This window comes from Meriones unguiculatus, chromosome 2 (assembly GCF_030254825.1).
Source record: "Meriones unguiculatus strain TT.TT164.6M chromosome 2, Bangor_MerUng_6.1, whole genome shotgun sequence".
NCBI lineage: Eukaryota > Metazoa > Chordata > Mammalia > Rodentia > Muridae > Meriones > Meriones unguiculatus.
In genome coordinates this window covers 63,803,405-63,822,337 of record NC_083350.1, presented here as the reverse complement: position 1 = coordinate 63,822,337, position 18,933 = coordinate 63,803,405, and the positions used below count along the sequence as shown (strand labels likewise).

Here is an 18,933-nt window from a genome sequence, read left to right as displayed (position 1 = left end):
GCATGTATATATGTATGTATGTGTGTATGTACGTATGTGTGTATATGTTTGTGTGAGTGTTTGTGTGTGTTATGACATAAATAAAAATGTCATCCACTCAACAGATCTAAATATGAAGGCAATTATTTGGGGGAAGGAGAAAAGACAGAGAGAGATAATGGGAGATCATAGAAGAGAGGGAGGGTGGTAAGAGTCCCTGGGAGAGAAACCTAAGCAGAGAGAGAGCATGGGTGGGAGTGGGAGATGGGTTATATCTGGAGCACCTGGCCTAGGTGATGACATAGGATGCTGTCAGGACCATAAAGGCCCCTAAAAGCAGGCCAGTTGAATTGCTTGCACCACACGTAACAGTGTGGGTATGTGTGTATGTGTGTGTATGTTAGTGTGTATGTGTGTGTATGTGTATATGTGTGTATGTATGTACATATGTGTGTATGTATGTACATATGTGTGTATGTGTGTACATGTGTATGTACATGTGTGTACACAGTGTGTATATGTGTGTGCATCTGTATGTGTGTACATGTGTATATGGGTATACATATGTGTCCATGTGTATACATATTATTTTAATGTGTTTTTAAAATATATGACATTTAGCAGCAGGTTCTTTCATCACAAGTCTTTTATCAGGCTCTATAAACTGAAATAAGAGAATGAGCACTTTAATAACTATCAAACACTAATACCTGTCTGCATGCTTAATGTTTTTAATGTGTTATTCCCAAATATGACAACACAAGAAGGGCGAGGGCAGACATAAGAGTCGGCAGTTAAAAGCACTGACTGATCTTTCAAAGGACCAAGTAAGTGTGGCCCCTAGTACTCACTCAGCAGCTCAGAACTTTCTGTAATGAACTCTCATTCCAAGGGACCCAATTCCCACCTCTGGCCTCCCCAGGCACCAGCCATACATGTACATGCGCTTACATACATGTAGGCAAACACCCATACAAAGAAAAATAAAAATTATTAATAAACTATATTTTTAAAAGACAGAAAGAGGACTAAGGCCTCTTTTGCATTGCACAAAAGCATCAATAGTATAATTTGTTTTTACTTTTTATCCTCTAGAAAACACTTTCCTGAAATAACTTTTACATAGTTTCATGAGTTGTGGTACAAACCACATCTTTTCACTGTTTGGAAGTATGTTCATATACATCTGCCAGTATATAAATATCCAGTGCACCACCTATGCACACAATCAACGCACAGGCAGAGGCAGAGAGGAGGCAGTGGCTGGGCTTAGGAATATTAATGGGCATATTACGTCATGCACCATTTGTCCAAGGGGCTGAGGCATTTAGGATAATAGCACAAACTCAAAATAAAGCATTAGTTATCTGTTAGCATGAAATGTACATTAATTTGTAAATTATTATCAATTCTTCAAAGTTACTGTTTAGGGAAAAAAGTCACATAAAAAGAATATTTATGAGAAGATAATTATACATCCTCGTGTGATACGGAACATGTCTCTGTCAGAAAGCCCATGTACTGGGATGTGATCCTGTTCTCTTCAAGGCATGTCTTGCTGTGCATGTGTTAAAAAGCGTATCCAGTCATGAGCAGAGAAGAGTCATTTTAAGATCCATAAGTATACACTGAGAAAAAAAACACATAGTGTATGCTTAATTATTCATAATAAATTAATTAGAAAATATGTTCATTTAAACTCTTTAAAGCTCCAGCTTTTAACTATGGAAAATGCCAAAAATGTGATGGTGGTAAGACTGTGAAACTAAATAAACATTTCTCAGGAAGCCTTAGATAAAGAGAGACTGACTCAATAGAATTTTTAAACAGCCAGGGGTGGTGGCACACACCTACAGTCTCAGCACTCAGGAGGCAGGGGAGGGTTAATCTTTGTGAGTTCGAGGCCAGCCTGGATGACGGACGAAGCAAGTTCCAGGCCAGCCAGGGCTGCATACTGAGACTCTGTCTCAATAAACAAACAACCACAACACAAACCAGGTTGCGGCACTACTAACTCAAATACAAGCACAAGCACATTTGCAATACGGAAATGAAACGTGACAACGAAAATGCTATTGCCTCCAAGAGCCAGGGGCTTTTCTGTACATGTAGCAAAACACTGCCACTCGTGAGTGAGTTCTTAAATAGAAGTGAACAGGTGGTGGCATTTTTGTATTCCGGCATGGGTGCTTAACTATCGCATTGCTTGTAAATGTTGCCATGATTAACAGTGTCTATTCTGTTCCACTCCCTTGCTGCCAAAAGTGACACTTGGTAAGTAATTGATGCCCCCACTCATATTTAGGCAAATTTCTCATCCCAATGAGAAGTGGTTATGAGATGGAAAACAAATGAGCTGCAGAAGGCTAGTTTAAAACTAATCCTGCCTTCAGCTGAACCTTTGTGCTTGAGGAGGATGTCAATTTTAGCTTTTTGTAAGTTCTCTGCTAAGAAAAAAAAATCACTTCTTTGTATGTTACTTCTGAGACTCACTGTTCATGTGGGGATGTTTCACGTTAGTAAGAATAAACACGTTTTTCCATCTCCCACGTGGTGCTTATGCCAAGAAAGGTCACTTGCCATTTGGTGATGGCAGAAGTCAGGAATGTGAGTCGCTTGAAAGCTGCCATTTTTCTGCCCATATCCAACGTATTGATTGGTGGCCCTTAATTATGAAGCAATTTTCTAAGAAGCCCCAATTTTCATTTTGTGACGACCAGTTTCAATAAAGAAAATTGGCCAGGCTAATTAAAAAGCACTCTCGATTCATTTGTTCGCCGTCTCCTAGATACAGAGCAAAATGGGAAAGGTCTTTTTCCTTTTGTCAAAATGAAACAGGAAGTGTGGGGTCAGTTTCAACTTTTTGCAGAGCTACGATGGACATACCTCATCCCGATTGCTGTGTTAAACATCAGTGTGCCCACCTCCCTGATTTCAGAGGACATTTGGATGCAATGATCAATGATCATCGCAATGATCCCCCCTAGAAAATAAAGCCATTCACATTGAGGCACCACTAGTTTTAAGTACTCTTGTGTTGCTTCCTTATCACAAAGATGCATCCCAGGTAAGCAATCCAAAGCTCTGAGATTGTTTTCTGAGCCCCGGCTGGTACATCCAGAGTGGGTGACATAGTGAGTCTGCTGTTCTGACCTCATCCAAGGAGTGATGTGACTCGCAGAACCTTGGGACATAGTGCAGCTCCTGATGCAAGGAAGACGCTTCAGTGAAATTTCATAGCCAGCGCTGAGATTTCAAACCTGAAGTGCTTCGCACCACACAAACTCAACAGGTCTACTCTTTGCTGTACAAGGCACAACGCCAAAACTAACGAGTTACATTAACTAACTGCTAATCAACTCTCTTAGACTACGGCAACTAATGTCTCATCTCCAAAGTATGCTCTACTGTCCATTCAAAATGGGGAATCATGGTAAAGCTGTCCCCTTGGGCCTTGAGACGTAACTCAGTGGGTACAGTACTTGCCTGGCATACAATGCGGCCACCGCTGGCCTCTCGGCACCACAGAAACCTGGCTTCGTGGCACATGTGGGAGACCCCAGTATCCAGGAGGTAAAGGTGGCAGAATCAGAATGTGGAGGTCATCCTCAGCGGCTGAGTGAGTTGGCAGCTACTCTAGGCTAGGAGACTCAGTAAGTAAATAAATGCCACCTCAATAGGTAAACAAATAAATAAATGTTTTCTCTCACTATGAATGATGTCTAAGTATGTACTTTATCTCCTGAGCTCTAGACTATTATTCGATATCATACATTAGCCTACAATAAGAAAAAAAAAAGTCTAGGAGATGAGCTAGGGATCTGGGCTCTATGGTTTTATCCGATGTGAGACATACATGATAAAGACAATGATAAGACAAAATGGAACTATAACAGAGGACAACAGACCCAATCCACTTGGTGTATAGGGTCACAGGCAGTCCTGAGGATCACCAGCCACTACTTTTCCTCACTTCTGTTATTAATACGATGATGTTTATGGGATGGTTGACACCATATAACCTTTCACATGGATCATCCAAAGAACAGGGACACAGATCCTGGTGCCTCTTTATTGCAGGCGCACACAGGTACAGGACAAATAAAACCAAGTGTGATTTTATTTTGGTGTCTGTCCTTTAAGGAGGGCCACCATCATGAGGAGCACATAGAACTTCCAGAATCCTTGATCTTCTCAGAAACATGACTCAACAAGCATCAAGGTTCAATGCTCATGGAAAAATACTCCCGTCTCCTAATGTCTTCCTTAAGTTTAACTAAACCTCTGTGTCCATGAGGAATTGTAACTTTATGTCATTTGAATAACTCCATTGGCTTATAGAAGCTTTTCTGTGGACCTTGGGGGAGAGACAATTCTGATTCTCATCCTTTTTCTCCATGGATGGTGGGAAGTTTTCCCGTGTAACTTTGCCTTAACTTTCCATGCACAATGTGTTTTCTTTCAGGCCTCCGAGACCTGTAACCAGCATGAATGACACACTCTTCTCCCACTCTGTTCCCTCCTCAGGAAGTCCCTTCATCACTAGGAGGTGAGTCCCCAATCCTTCCACTAAATCAGCCTGCCCTTTCTGAATAAGCTTGATACTATGGTGAGAAAAATATCCTGCTGTAAGCCAAATGTGGAGTATTATTGTTATTGGAAACGAGTTTGTAAATGCCCATTACTTGTTCTCAATTTTCCTCACAAGGACATATGTAAAGGGCTGGGCTGGCTCTTGAGGTTTCTATAAACTCTGGAAATCTGAATTATATCCTCCCCCGCAGAAGGAATGTGGGGTACACTTCAACCTTACTGCTTATACATATGCTTTCTGTATTACTGAGCAAATCATGTTTCTGGCCCTTGGAGTAGCCTGAGGAAGTGTGGCACTGGAATTTCACGATGCAGTAGTGCATTATAATAAAAAGTATAAAATGACTCATTATTTAAGACTCCAGATATAAGTGATTACTCTTCTGGGTCACCTCTGGAATTCCTGGGGCCAGGACTAATGACCAAACCTAGAATACAGTTTCCATAGAAACAACTACATAAATAATATCAAGAACTTTTCGAAGATGTGGTGTTGTGTCTCATCTTTTTGCACAAAATCTACCAGATATGTTCAAAGAACAGTAGACTCGTTCACTGCCTTGAGTGTTAGTGTTAGGAACACACAGGGCTCAAAAGGTGTGCTAGCTCATTTGATGGATATTGCAAATCAACACCAGTGAGTTATTTGGTGAATACATGGAGTCTCACAGGAAAGCAAGCAGGAAGGTTAGGAAGACAAAGATGTGATTGAGCATCAGATCTCAACTGCCTTGTGGCACAATCCTTTTTCGCCCTGAGATAATGGGTAGGTGCCAACTTCTCTGCATCCTTTCCTGTTCTGGCACATTCTAGAGAGAGTTTAAATGAGAAAGGCTTATCAATCAATCCTACTTCTAATTTTCCCCCCTTGCATCACTGTATATGCCCATCCATTGGAGCCTGAGATGAAAAAGATCCCCTTAATTATAATAAGCACAACAAAGACAGTATGTTTACCTACGGTGTTTCCATTATGTAAGTTAAATCTGAAATAAACAGTAAGACATTTATACCACAGAATATGCACAGAAAAAGTGATATTTATGTATCCCCCTAACTTCTTATGACTATCCCTACTCATAACTATGAACACATAAAGCCATCTTTCCTGAAAGAAATCGTATGGTAACTGGGAGACACAGGCCTATGCATCTATCCAGTGAAGAACTGATACACTCCCTAGAAAGATGCTGTGCACTTCAGGGAGCTCTGCATTCTGAAATCGCCACACCAAGGCAGACCCCATCCTTACTGAAGGTCATTTTATATCATTTCAGCTCGGACGGCGCTTATGGTGGATGCGTCTAGATGGATAACATGACTTCCTGTTCCCTAAATTATTCCTAAATAATTTGAGCTTTTCTGCCTCCTCTATTAACCTAAAATTCGGTCGCTCTTCCCTTTCTTCCGATTTTCAGTCCTTTTGTCCTATTCCCTGTGAACCACAGGTTTGTATAAAATGTGTGGTTCTTCTCACTGCTGAGACTGGGCTTGAATTTCTGTTTTTAGGGTGCTGCTCAATAAAGTTGTGTACACTGAACATCTGTCCTCTCTGAGTGGGCCTTGCTCTGTCCATGGGAGGTTTCATTGTCCACACCCCTCAGGTCACTTGAGCAGTTAAGAGTGTCCAGCCCCACAGCTAAGCACTCACTCAGAAAGCTGTATGCAAAAGCTTAACCTTGGGGCTTGGTCAGCGGCCCTCATTCTGAGTGTTTGAGAATTGTAGCCATTAAACAGTTGCTATAAAGCTGATGTCTCTGCCCTAGCATGAAAATCCTTAGTCTTCTAGTGGAGATGATGGGTCTTCAAGGGGAGGTTTTGCTGGTTTCTCAGCTCTTCCTCTTATTTCTCATTATTTTATGACTTGCATAGCTTTGTGATAGTATGAGTATGCGATGAGTACCAAGCTGGGTCATGTATAATTTGCAAGGCTCTAGATGGTGATTCCTAAGACTCTCGAAGGATCCTTGAGGAATGGTCCATTACTGAATGAAAGGCAAGAACAAAAGCCTCCAGCTAGACCTTGGTGCACCTTGGTCTTACAACGTTTCTGTCCCATTGAGTCAGGACCATTTTCTTGTCACAGAAAGATAACCTGATTCGCATTGGAGAGGTGATTTGGGGGTCAATTTCTTATTGCTGGTGCTTCATTTCTCACACTTGATGCTGCTGCTATTGAATAGTTTCTACTTTCCTTACCACAATCCACACTAAAGTTGATGCAACTACATCATACCAAAAGCATAAGTTAAAGCCCCCTTCCTTCTGGAACAAAAGCCAGATTAATGAAGCATGACCTAGAACTTGGTCCCCATTTCCATCACATCCCAATGGTCCCTTTATAGTACCATTGAGTTTTAGGGAAATTTACACAGCTATATTACATGACCTGTGCTGTCAGTCATTTGTAATGTGACCTAGGAGTCTTAGCGATCTGACAACAATGAGTCGGGCCATAGATCAGCTGAAACCACCACAGCGAGAGCCTCACTGCAAACCTTTTCAAGCCTGCCACTTTGGTCTTCAGAAGGCTCCAGGATGTGTCTTTGAAGCCCTTTAACATTCTAGGGATCAACATGGTGCAGATTTACACGTGGGGGGCTCTGGTCCCACCATCATCAGGTGCATCCCCTGTCCTTACATCCTTTTCCAACTAGATACACAATTCACTTTTCCATTAGCTGAAAGGAAGAGGGAATTCTTGCAGGCACTCACCCTCAGTCCTGGGAAGTCTTCAGGCATAATATTTGTGTGTCATATAAACAAATCTACACTCAATGACAGTTAGCAATTAGGTCAGAAGTGGGTCAAACAACAAATTCGCAGACCAGTTCACCTCATTCATTTTCCTGACCACAAACTACAACTCTGAATCTGGATTGTTCTCTTATAAATGCACATGAAGGCATGGTTGTATCAGTGAAAGCCTATCAACACAAGAATATGGCAGGCCAACAATGGTAGCTAAGTTAATGAGAGATCGTATAGCACTGTTGCAAAAACAGCAAACAAAGACTGACCACAAAGCCAGCCTCAGAGGCCCTTTCTCCCCTTCACTGCCCACAGTGCCTTGCTGCATATGGTCAGCTTTCTCTTTGGGCATCATGCCTAATCTGTAAAATCTTAAGTCTCTTCCCAAATCCCCTGCTTAATGTGTAAGCAAGAGTTTACTTCTTTCCAATGTTAAATAAGCAGCTTTCACTAGGATCCATCTCCCTCCCAAGCTATGACGCCAAGTACGAATGGCTAATTTCTTACACTTCCAATAGTAAGAGCATGATTTAATGATTTCATGAGCATTTTCATGGTTATAACTTCTAAAGGGGGTAATATTCATGAAAATAACCACATTGGATATTACATACGGTACCTACCTAGTTCTTGTTCTTCTCTAAGTATTAGAAAAGCACTTATATAAATTCTATAGTGTTCTGAATACAATCTAATATGCTTTTTCCATTTTTTTTATTACTGGCATTGCATGAATCCCCGTAGTACCTATGAGAAGGGTACGCACAGACACACCCAGTGTGTTACATCCCTCCAACCTCCCAAATCCTGACTCCTCCCAGAGGGACAACCTTTACATGACGTTTTCCTTGCCTAACTTGATGGTCACTTGGTTTTCTGGCTTATGTTTTCAGGCTAATTCCCTGTGTTTGTTTTTATTCTTTTCAAACACTTCTGCTTACTCAAAGATTCTATATTTAATGTCTCCGCTTTTAATCTCACTTTAAATGGGTGAAACTACGTTATAGGCATCTGTGATTGGGTCATCCAAAGTGGTTAACAAATTCAGCCTTTGCTTCTGACAGGCAAAGTTCCCCCACGGCTGACGTTTGTCTAAGATTAGAAGTCAGCCATCTTCAGTAACAAAACCTGGCCAATTCATCAACTCTACCTGGCACTGCATTGATGATCTCCTTGGGATCTTCACAATTCCTGTGCACATTACACTAAATTCCATACATTTATATATGTATATAGTCTATATATAAAACAAGCACACTCCATATGTAATCTTTATTTCAATTCATTTATAAGCTAGACTTAACACAGTCTTCAAACAAAGTTCTAATTTCCATATAAAGATATTAGCACATCATTAAAACCATGGCCGTCTCATTTTCCTGGGAGCAGGAGTGCTTTAGTGTTTACGCATGTTCTGTACACAGAAGACTTCTCTATAGACTCTCTCGACAGGTGTACAATTGATACAGCTTGATGAGATCAGGGAACAGCAAAGCAAATGAGATCAAGCAAGACTGGCCTCAGAACTCTTATTTCTTCTATGATGCCTATTTGAGACGGTTTAGTGTTTACATCAGCCTGAAGTGATGGATTGTCAGTTTTATTTTTTTTAAGTTTGTTTCATTTATTCATGTGTATTCGTGTGTGTGTGCACCTGTGTGAGTTTACATCCATCATGTGCTTGCAGATGACTATGGAGGCCTAAGCAAGAGCACCAGCTTCCCTGGGATTGTAGTTATAGTTTAGTGTGAGCTACTATATGGTTGTCTGCAGAAGCAGTGGAAGCCCTTAACTGCTGAACTATTTCTCCATCCCCATGGGTAACTAATCTTCCCGCTGGGACAGTAACCTGTTTTTTACACATATTTTGACTTGTATAAACCAGAGTTTTGTGTTTCAGATTTGAGCTGTTGAAATGTAGATAAGAGAAATGGGATGTTTCAACAAACTTTCTCTTTACTAAAGTGATGAGAAACTTATTGAATTTAAGTCAGTTTGATGACTTCATCACTATAGAGTAGTTAGTGAAGCAGGTTTTCACTGTTGAAAATCACTTGACAAGGGCTGGGGAGATAGCTCAGAGGTTAAGAGCACTGGCTGCTCTTCCAAAGGTCTTGAGTTCAATTCCCAGCAACCACACAGTTGCTCATAACCATCTATAATGAGATGTGGTGCCCTCTTCTGGCATGCAGGTGTACATGCAGGAAGAACAATGTATACATAATTAGTAAATAAATCTTAAAAAATAAAAAAAAATCACTTGACGAAGGAACTGCTTTATAAGCATTTTCAGTCTGTCAATTAAGAATTAATAAAATTAATTTTTTGCTTTTTAAAAAAATCTGCAACAGTTTAAAATATTGTTTTCAATTTAATCACAATGATACTAAATATTCCACATTCCATGAGAGCAAATACAATCCTTTGAGGCGACGTTCAATAAAAGAAAAACAAATGTTCTTGATTGGGGCTTAATAGAGTATTCCAACATAAGCAGAGTTATTGTGAAACACAGATGTCAGGTTTCAGCAGAATCCAACAAGTATAAGTGTGGAAGTTCGTGTCAAGGCTCCTCAGAAACGGTCTCATTAAAGTAAAAATCATGGTGTCAGCTGTCAACCTTCAAAACGAACAACTGAAAGTGTTTGATCCTCCAAAACACATTAGTTAGTCTCTCCTGGGTCTTTATTTTAATCTTGCATTCATCATCAGAAGATATGCCTGAATAATTTAACAGGCCTAACAGTTCCTTGGTTTAAGGAGATACTGCCATAATTTCTGATACTTAGTGAGCAAGAAAATGCTAGAGGGTAGGAAGCTCATTTTGTGGGGAGGAGGAGGAGTTGCTGATATTTCTCTCAGCGCCGTGAATGGTTTGTGGACATCTGAGATCAAAATCAATTCTGTAACAGATGTAACTACCTTCAACTAGAGGAAAGGACTGGGGACACACTGAGAAGGAGGAAGGAAAGTGATTATCTGATAAGGAGCTGCTTCAGGGAACACGCTTTAGAGAGCTGTTTGGGTAGAATATCGGAACATTACAGTAAACACCAACTACAGTGAGTCAGGGTGTTTGCTCGCCATGATGGAAAGCTCCCATCTTGGAGGATAAAGATCAATTTCCCGAAAAATACCCCTGAGACCGTAGGGAAACCAGGTCCCCAGAGCTAGAGTCACAGACAGCTGTAGGTGTTGGGAACCAAACCTGGGTCCTCTGAAAGAGCTGGACATGCTTTTAACAACTGAGCTATCTCTCCAGCACAAAAGTAAAAATGCTGGTAGAACCCATCATACCTTGAAATAAATGTTAGAGTCTCCTGATGTCTAGCCATGTGCTGTATTCATTCCTCGTTAAACAAATAGCGGAGGTCAAGCCTGAGGTCGTGGTAGGCCGTTATGGTGCTCAGGTAGGTTTCTTCTCATAGATAAACTCTCTAGAAATCTTGGAGATATCTTGAGCATTTTAAAATCCTAAGCCATCTGCCCACACAGAGTGTAGCTCTAGACGAGGGAGTTTCTGATGCCGGCTTCTATTCTCGATGCGTCGCTGTGTTTACGCTCTTCTTGGCTTTCCCGTCTTATTAACTAGCTCTCCTCCCAAGAACAGTGAAGTAGAACAGAACAAAATGCTGGCTAGGGCTGCTCCAGCCTTTCTGAAGGGCAAAGGGTAAGTTCAAGCCAGAGTGTGCCGGGATCCTGAACTAACTCGACTAAAGATGAAGATTCTTTTGTTGTGGTTCGCATGTGAAAGACCATTTGACCTAGAATAGCAACTGTCCTATAACTCACTAACACCAAGTTGTCATTCCAAGTTGGACACACGTGTGTTATTACTGCCTCTACTTCCCTTTTTTCTTTTATTTTAATTTTGTATGGCTAACCCAATTTTCCAGACAATACTTAATCTCTGTTGTAATGAATTTCGGTATGTTTTCCACACAGAAAAGTTTGTGGTCTTTGTGCTCAAAGAATGCAAATCTCTTTTCTAAAAACTTACTTAGTGTTTTAAAAGTTAGTAGAATGAAGTTGTGGATTCCCTTGCCTGGATTTTGCTTGGTTTGTTTTTTGTTTGTTTGGTTGGGTTTTTTTTTTGTTATTGTTTTTTTGTTTGTTTGTTTGTTTGATAGAGTATCACCTATAGTCTCCCTTTACAGGCTTGGTTTTCTGGATGCTTTTCCTACCACAAACACACTCCTCCTGTGTCTGCTTATTTCTGTCCACCTCTCTTAATTCTTCTTTCATCCTGCCCTGTTTCAGGATACAGTACAGCCTGAACGTGGCAGACAGGCTAGCTGATGAACACGTCCTCATTGGGTTGCATGTCAACATGCTCCGGAGCCAGCCCTCATGGTTAGTGCATCATGCTTAGGCTCTACTGCTAGCCTGTCCCTACAGGGGGCTACAGCCTGGGTTACTGACAAGCAGTCTTAGACAGGAACTAAGGTGCCACAAGCCAAGGGTGAACCAGGAACTTTTCACCTAGGTCAGTTAACCAAAGCTCTTGTGATGTTTGTCCTGAATGCTTCCCACCACTGTATCACAGAGTTCTCACCTGGCATTCTCTCGGCTGCAGTGGAAGCTGGTGTGAATGAGGTCAGTGGCACCTGTTACCATCTAATATCACAGGAATCAGGAGGCCCCGCAGAAGGTTCCATTGCAAGAGTCATGGCACTACAAGATGGAGGTGGTTCTTATTTCAAGGGTCTCAGATCAGTGGAAACAATGCTTTATTCATTTCAGATTGGAGCAAAAAATAGGGAAAGTTATGTGGCCTTAAAATAGTGATAACATGGGGGAAATTGTATTGTTTTTGACCGATTCTCTCACTGACAGATGTATTAAAGTAGCCAGCAGGATGAAACCTGCTTTCAGGCCCAGAAGTCATAAAGCTGATTTTAGATAAATCCAGTATGCACAGCTCTAGGATTGAGCTAAAGGCATTTGCAAAGTTTTTCTCTGTTTTAAGCATGACATAGGAGGTTGCTTAAAGTTATCACTTTAGTAATAGTCATTGGAAGTTTAAATAAAAGTAAAAGCAGACTATACTTTTATTGAATGTATGTTTCAATTCAGTTTAGACTACCGTTGCACAAACTTACTTAGCAAACCAATTCTTTAAAAACATTTTAGTTCTGCTTTAAAACTCCAGTTGTCTCTGAACTGAGGAGCTGTGGGGTTTTTGTGCTGTTATAAATATTCAGGCAAGTTTGGGGTTCAGTTCCCACTAATGTGGTTTACATCTTCAGCGTATCAGGCCTCTTGCCTCTTCTTTATTGCAAGGCATCTGTTTCAGTGCCTTTGCTTATCACTGTGACCAAATGCCTGATCACAACAATAATTTATTTTGGCTCACGGTTTCAGAGAATGCTCACTTGCCACTGTGTCTCTGGACCAAGTGTGAAGCAGAATATCATGATGGCAACAGCATGTGATCAAGAGTTGCGTCGTGGCAGATAGCATATAGCCGATGGCAATACAAGAAAGGGGTAAATTAATGTTTCTGTGGACCTTCTCCTGGTGGCCTACACCCTCCAACTAGGCAGTGATAACCTGCCTTTTATCACTTCCCAATAATGACATGAGTCCATCAAAGGGTTAATCCATCCGTTGCCTCAAAGTGTCTAGAGTTTAGTTGTCTCTGGAAATATTGTAACAGGCACACCCAAGTGCTCTCCCCTCCTCTGGATATTTCTTAATGGAGTTAAGTTGATAGTCAAAATGAGCCATCCTATGAAGAGAACCAGATGGGGGGGAGGAAGTCGTTAGGAGAGGGGGGAGTAGAAGAGGCAGTGGAGACTGAATGTGACCACAGTTCCCAATGTCATAAACTGTTAACATTTTTAATGATTTTTAAAGTAATCCTTATAGCATCCTCCACTCACACAGCAGACACACATGTGCTGGGGCTCTCACCACTCTGTTGTTGGTGTTTCTAGAACATTACCCTCCTTTGATTATTTGTAAACTTCGTTCCTATTTCTGATGCCCTAGATGGTTTTTAGACGCAGGATTGATACAGGAAGGGATTTTGACACTGATGCACTAGTAAGCATGATTTGTCTTAATAGGTATACATAATGAACACATTAATTTATATTTTTAAAGCGCAGCTGTCACCCTGGTTTAAGTTCATCCTATGCTCTACTCCGTGAGGAGGCGGAACTTCCCTCTCCACCTTGCTCAGATTTGCTGAGCTTCTAAACTTATCAGGGTCTCCTTTCCCCTGTCTCAGACCCTCAGAGCTATGCGTTACTTTAATCTTAGTACAAATGTACTATCTCGATGTTATACTGTGACTAAAAGATTGAAGCTTAATGCTGAATTACTTTTTAAAAAAATATCTTATCTATCATCTTCAAATGCAGTCAGTGTAAAGCCAATGAGAGGACAGCAACGACCTCACCCTGTCCTCGTCTGCATAGCTGCAAGCGTGTCCCATCCACGTCCATCCCGTTCCTTCCTCCTTTTCTGTATGAAGCTTGCAACAACGAAATCTCTGAAGAGAAAAGCTCAGAGGTTGTCACTTCCCATCGTTTTTCCCTGCTCAAGCGATTCATTGCATCGACTCGATGGTCACTTTAAACCATAAAACTGCCCCACAAAGACACCTGACATGTGCTTGGCAAAAGCCAGGAGCGGTTTGCCCTGGGAGACACAGCAGACCTCCAGACGGATGGGGTGGCCTTTCTGAGACCTGCTGCCTCCGTATCAGTTTGCTTATGTCCTTGCAAAGTTGCAACATCTTCAGGTTTTTTCCTACTTTTCTCCCTTTCCTTTGCGTTTAGTACGAAGTGAGCACCTCACACCTGTCATGGTAACAGTGGCAAGACGCTGATCTCCCAGTGGTGTGGCTAGAACCCTTCGCCATCAGTTATGGTGAGGCGTAATGACGAGATGCGTCCTAACAAGTAACCAGCCCCTGCTTCACGCTGACTTCCCAGTTAAAAACCTGATGCACATGTCTTCTCCTGATTCTTCGAGTAAATACTCTCATTCCCATGTATAAATACGATGCCATTTTAGGGTTTACCTGAGTCCCCACCCTAGTGACACAGCAGCTAGCTGAAGAGCGAACAGAGACTTTAAAGAGTGTCCGTGCCTTCTCATTTAACCCTTGCCGGCACGCGTCCTCCGGACAGCTTCCACCGACAGCGCCACCCTGTGGCTGACAGCCTCCACACATCTACTTACCGCATCTGCATTTCCTACTTTGTTTCCTATCTTTGTTTCCTTTTTTAACCTATTTTAACCATTATCAATAAGCATAGTGGCTGCTCGGGTGTTAGTGCCCTGTATGAATTAGTACCATGATTTTTTTATTTTTACTTTATTTCATTTAAATATTAAGATTTAAAATAGGCAAGACTTTTCTCTTTGATCTCTTTTATGGACAAAGCAGCCAGAATAGCCATAAGTCTTAAAGTTATAAAATAGTTTTCAAAAGTCTCAAGATCCATTTGCAGTACTACACTATTTGACTTGCTTCTTTGGAATATTCCTATTTCCATTTTACTAATAGGAAAATGTGGGCTTCCTGCGAGACGTAAGGCATGATCCAAGGTTGACTGCTGGTGGGGGCTTGCACACAGGCCCTCTGACACAGAAGCCCTTCCTCTTTTCACCCTTTGTGAGATGTGAGATACCCTATACTAATTACTTAACACAGCGGGAAGCTGGCTTATTCACAAACGCTCTGCTTCCGAGTTCAAGAAACACTCGGGTCGCTGGTGGTTCTGATGTAAATTAAACCAAGCAAGTCGCTGGCAGCTCAGTGAAAGCATAGGATGCCTTTCTGATTGGTCTAACGGTGTGCGGTCTGTGAGGGCCTTCTCCAGGGAGGGAGGAGGGAGTCTCACAGGGAAACACACTGACATCTTTACTTACTGCCCTCGCTAAAGCTTATCAGTTACCTGGGCTTACTGGTGATTCGTGGAAAATATCTCCCACGGCAGAGGAAAAGACTAAAAACAAATCTGGATTACATCTCTACACATACTGTTCAGATGGCTAGTATGTTTCCCAAAATGCTATAAGGGAGGAAGGGGAAATAGCTAAAGGCTATGGTGTGTAATCTGCTGTCACTATCAGTTGCTGTCTCTTGATTAGACTCTTGATCTCCTATAACTAAGTTAAAACCGGTCTGTTCTTGATCCCGAGTACAAGAAATTGTATATTGCATTACTAGTAGATTTATTGCTAAATGGATTTGTAATACGACTCATTTAAAATTGTCCCCCAGGGCTGGGGATGTCGCTCAGCTCTTGGGGGGCTTGCCTAGTGTGCACGCATCTCCAGGCTTGAGCTCCAACACCCATGAACCAGACATGGGGGCATAGGCTTGTAACCTTAGCTCTGCCAGAAGTGGAGACAAAGGATCAGGGGTTCAAGGTCATACTTAGCCAATCGGAGAGTTTGAGGCCAGTCTATGCTACATGAGCTCTTGTCTCAGTAAAAATAAAACAACACAAAAACTAAAATCACATATCTCCACAGTATCTTTTTTTTCTTAAAGGGTACCAGTCATGCTGTATGGCTTATGATTTCATGTAATGTTAAGCATTGCTTTAAAGGCCTTGTCTACAAAGACAGTCTTAAAGTTAGTGGGGTACTGGGGTTATAATGAATAAATTCAGAGAAAAATGCAATTCACTCCATTACATACTTCAACCCTGAATCCATTTACTCTATGTGTCTGTATCTTTAATGTGTAGGCTAAAACTTGACTGAATGTATAATTTTTATTTTAACTTATTAGTTACAAAGTTAAGGTCTTACTAAAGGAGTCTGAAGGCTTTCTTCAGAGAAGCCACTGTAACAAGTTTAGATTGGTGTGATCTAATAATACTGTTTTTTGAGTTCTTGCCTTTTCCTTGCACACCATTCATTCAAGAGTCCTGATAACAAACGTCAAGACTTAGCTCTTTCCCACTCATTTTTAGCCGTATAAAAACACTGCTCAGGCCCTAGGATTACTTCGTTCTTTTCCGCTTCAGTTCTCTGATGCTCACTGTCTTCCAGTTGCTCGGACAGTAGTGTCCATCCACCTTTTGGTCTCATCCACCTGTAAAACATAGGATAGAATCTGGTTTGAAAACGACACCCTTCCAGGCTGCTGAGGTAGTTTGGCAGGTACTTGCCACCAGGCTCCCTGACCTGAGTTTGATCCCAGGAATCCCCATGGTGGGAGAGAAATGACTCCCTCAAATTGTCCTGTGATGTCCACATGTGTGCTGGGGCATATATGTAAACACACACAACACATATGCACACATACATGCACTCATGTACACACACAGACACACACAAATGTGCGCACACACATACACACATGCACACATGCTCACACACATTTTTTTAACCTTCCACTCAGGAGTTAACAACTAATGGCATCTTGGGTGAGTTTTCCATTAGCTCAGTAGTTGTCAGCCTATGGGTCATGCATGACCCCTTTTGGGGCTGAAAAACCCATTCACAGGGGTTGCCTAAGACCACTGGAAAACACAGATGTTTGCATTACAATTCATAGAAGGAGCAAAATTACAGTTCAGAAGTAACTACAAAATAATTTTATGGTTGGAGGTCACCACAGCATGAGGAACTGTAGTAAAGGGTTGCAGCATCAGGAAGGCTGAGAGCCACCGGCTTAGCTATTTAATTTTAAGAGAAGAATAACGCATCAGACTTGATAACCTCAAAATTAATGTTAGTGTCTTCATCCAAACAAACAGAAAAGAAAAGGCCATTTGGAGAGGACATGGAAGTATTTCTATTCTTATTCTGTTGCTTTCTGCTGTGCCATACTTTCACTGCCTGCCCACCCTGGAAGTCATATCAGGCCCGCCCACCCCCAAAAGTATCAAAGAAATGGAACAGACCTGAGTTCCCAGAAATCTTTGCAAAACCTCAATTTACTAAGCCTTGACCTGACTGGTTGTCACCTGAAATCCCAGGAATGCCATTCGAAATCCATCTAAAGGCTATGCCTTTAAGGTAGGAGCCAAAGAGCTTTCAAAACAATGGCTCCCTTCATGCCAGAAGCAGCCAGCAGAGCGGCCCTACTCCTTTCCTCCCACCATCATCTTGTAGGTTACTGATTTTTAGAGTCCTCAAGTGGACAGTTAGCACTAGAGAAAGTGCTGGGGTTGATATTTATTTTAATAATTTACAGGCTATTGGTTATTTATTTTCAACTGTGTATAACTGAGGTCTTGAAATAATGGAACTTATGAGAGGAATGTCCCCTTCACCTGTGTATAATTTGAACATCCTGAAAGGTTCATGCAGGCTCATAAATCATTTGTATGCAGAACTGAGTAATGTATCACCCCAACGCTCATTCAAGCCTTGTTGTGGGAAGAAAGGCATGGGATATGAGTTATCGCTTATGAGACAGGATCTCATATCTTTGTAGCTTACATTGCCAGGAGGCTTTTTTTTTATATAACCTTCATACTTTATTTGCTTGCAGGTCATTCATAATAAAAAAAAATACTTTTACCATAAAGTCTTTTATCAAGGTTTTTTATTACACATTTATCAAAGCACTCACAGGTGTTCATGACAAAGTCACTTTCAAGCCCTCAAATGGCTGATCCCCCCCGAGCTCAGAGTACTGGGTACCTGAACCTGCACAAACCCATATTAAATTGTGCACTTATTCTCTTACCCATCAACCAGAAATGACAGACATGTTCAAATCAAACTAAATGGTCTCTTAATAGATTAGGCATTGTCTAAAGCAAAGGCAGTGGGTGTAATTCTCCCTTTATATTAAAGTTATGTTAAGAAATGTGGCAATCTTAAGCCCTGCATAATGCAGGCATTGCTTTATAAAGATATACATCTACTTTCAAGCGTCAGCTCTACACAAATAAATCTGGAATGCTCTGTTAAAATTTATGTTCAGTCAACGTTGGGTCTGATATTAAATATTATGTGAGTTCTGCATTCTAGAATGTTCTTCTCTCAAAAAAAAATGTCTGTAAAGTATCCACCATTTATGTGAGTGTCAGTTGAATACTCACAAAATGTATGTTTTATATGGTTTAGACATGGTCCTCGTTTCTTTTATGAGGGTGTTTTATTTGAATTTCTGGATCTTCTCGATCTTTCTGGAAAGGGATCTTCTCAGACCAGGAATATAATCTTCCGAAACTTCATCAGGAGTTCAAATCCTCAGGTTACTCCCTCAAACCTCATCCAGTCCCACCAACCCCACTAGAGCATTCAGAAACTAAAGTTTCATGGCTCTGAGCATCACGTTTAGACTTTAAAGTTTGAGGCGCCCTGTGTTCTAGATGGTTCAGATAGTTGCTGAGCTTTTTAAACAGACAAGAGTCTCGAATGTGACTCACAAGGTTATCAAGAGGCAAAATCATGTATTTGCTAATAAGTTTTAGCCCCTGATGTGTTCCGGGCAGCATGCCGAACGATGTTCATTGCATCTGTTGTCACCTCAGCTGGACGATCGAAAAGAAGAGACTCTCTCTGTGTGTAGAGATGAATTGGTAGATTGGGACGTTCATAATGTTTACTTGTTGTATTCCACAGAGAAGGGCTAAGGCTAGAACGGAACTGTTCAAGAGGAAAGCTGGTAGGGTTAGCAGG

At 41.3% G+C, this 18,933-nt stretch overlaps 1 protein-coding gene across 15 annotated transcripts in view; it reads left to right on the top strand.

Moving 5' to 3' along the window:
- Dtna (dystrobrevin alpha) overlaps positions 1–18,933 on the top strand; it is a 358,988-nt gene that overhangs the window by 298,183 nt on the left and 41,872 nt on the right. For 9 of the 15 annotated variants that reach the window (XM_060377612.1, XM_060377611.1, XM_060377610.1 and 6 more), the window contains 2 exons: positions 4,445–4,528; positions 11,584–11,676. In XM_060377612.1, the coding sequence (XP_060233595.1) occupies positions 4,445–4,528; positions 11,584–11,676 (177 nt within the window). Of the gene's footprint in view, positions 1–4,444; positions 4,529–5,849; positions 6,118–10,915; positions 10,994–11,583; positions 11,677–18,933 lie in introns of those variants that run through there. The other 6 variants (XM_060377614.1, XM_060377613.1, XM_060377618.1 and 3 more) reach the window with 3 other exon arrangements.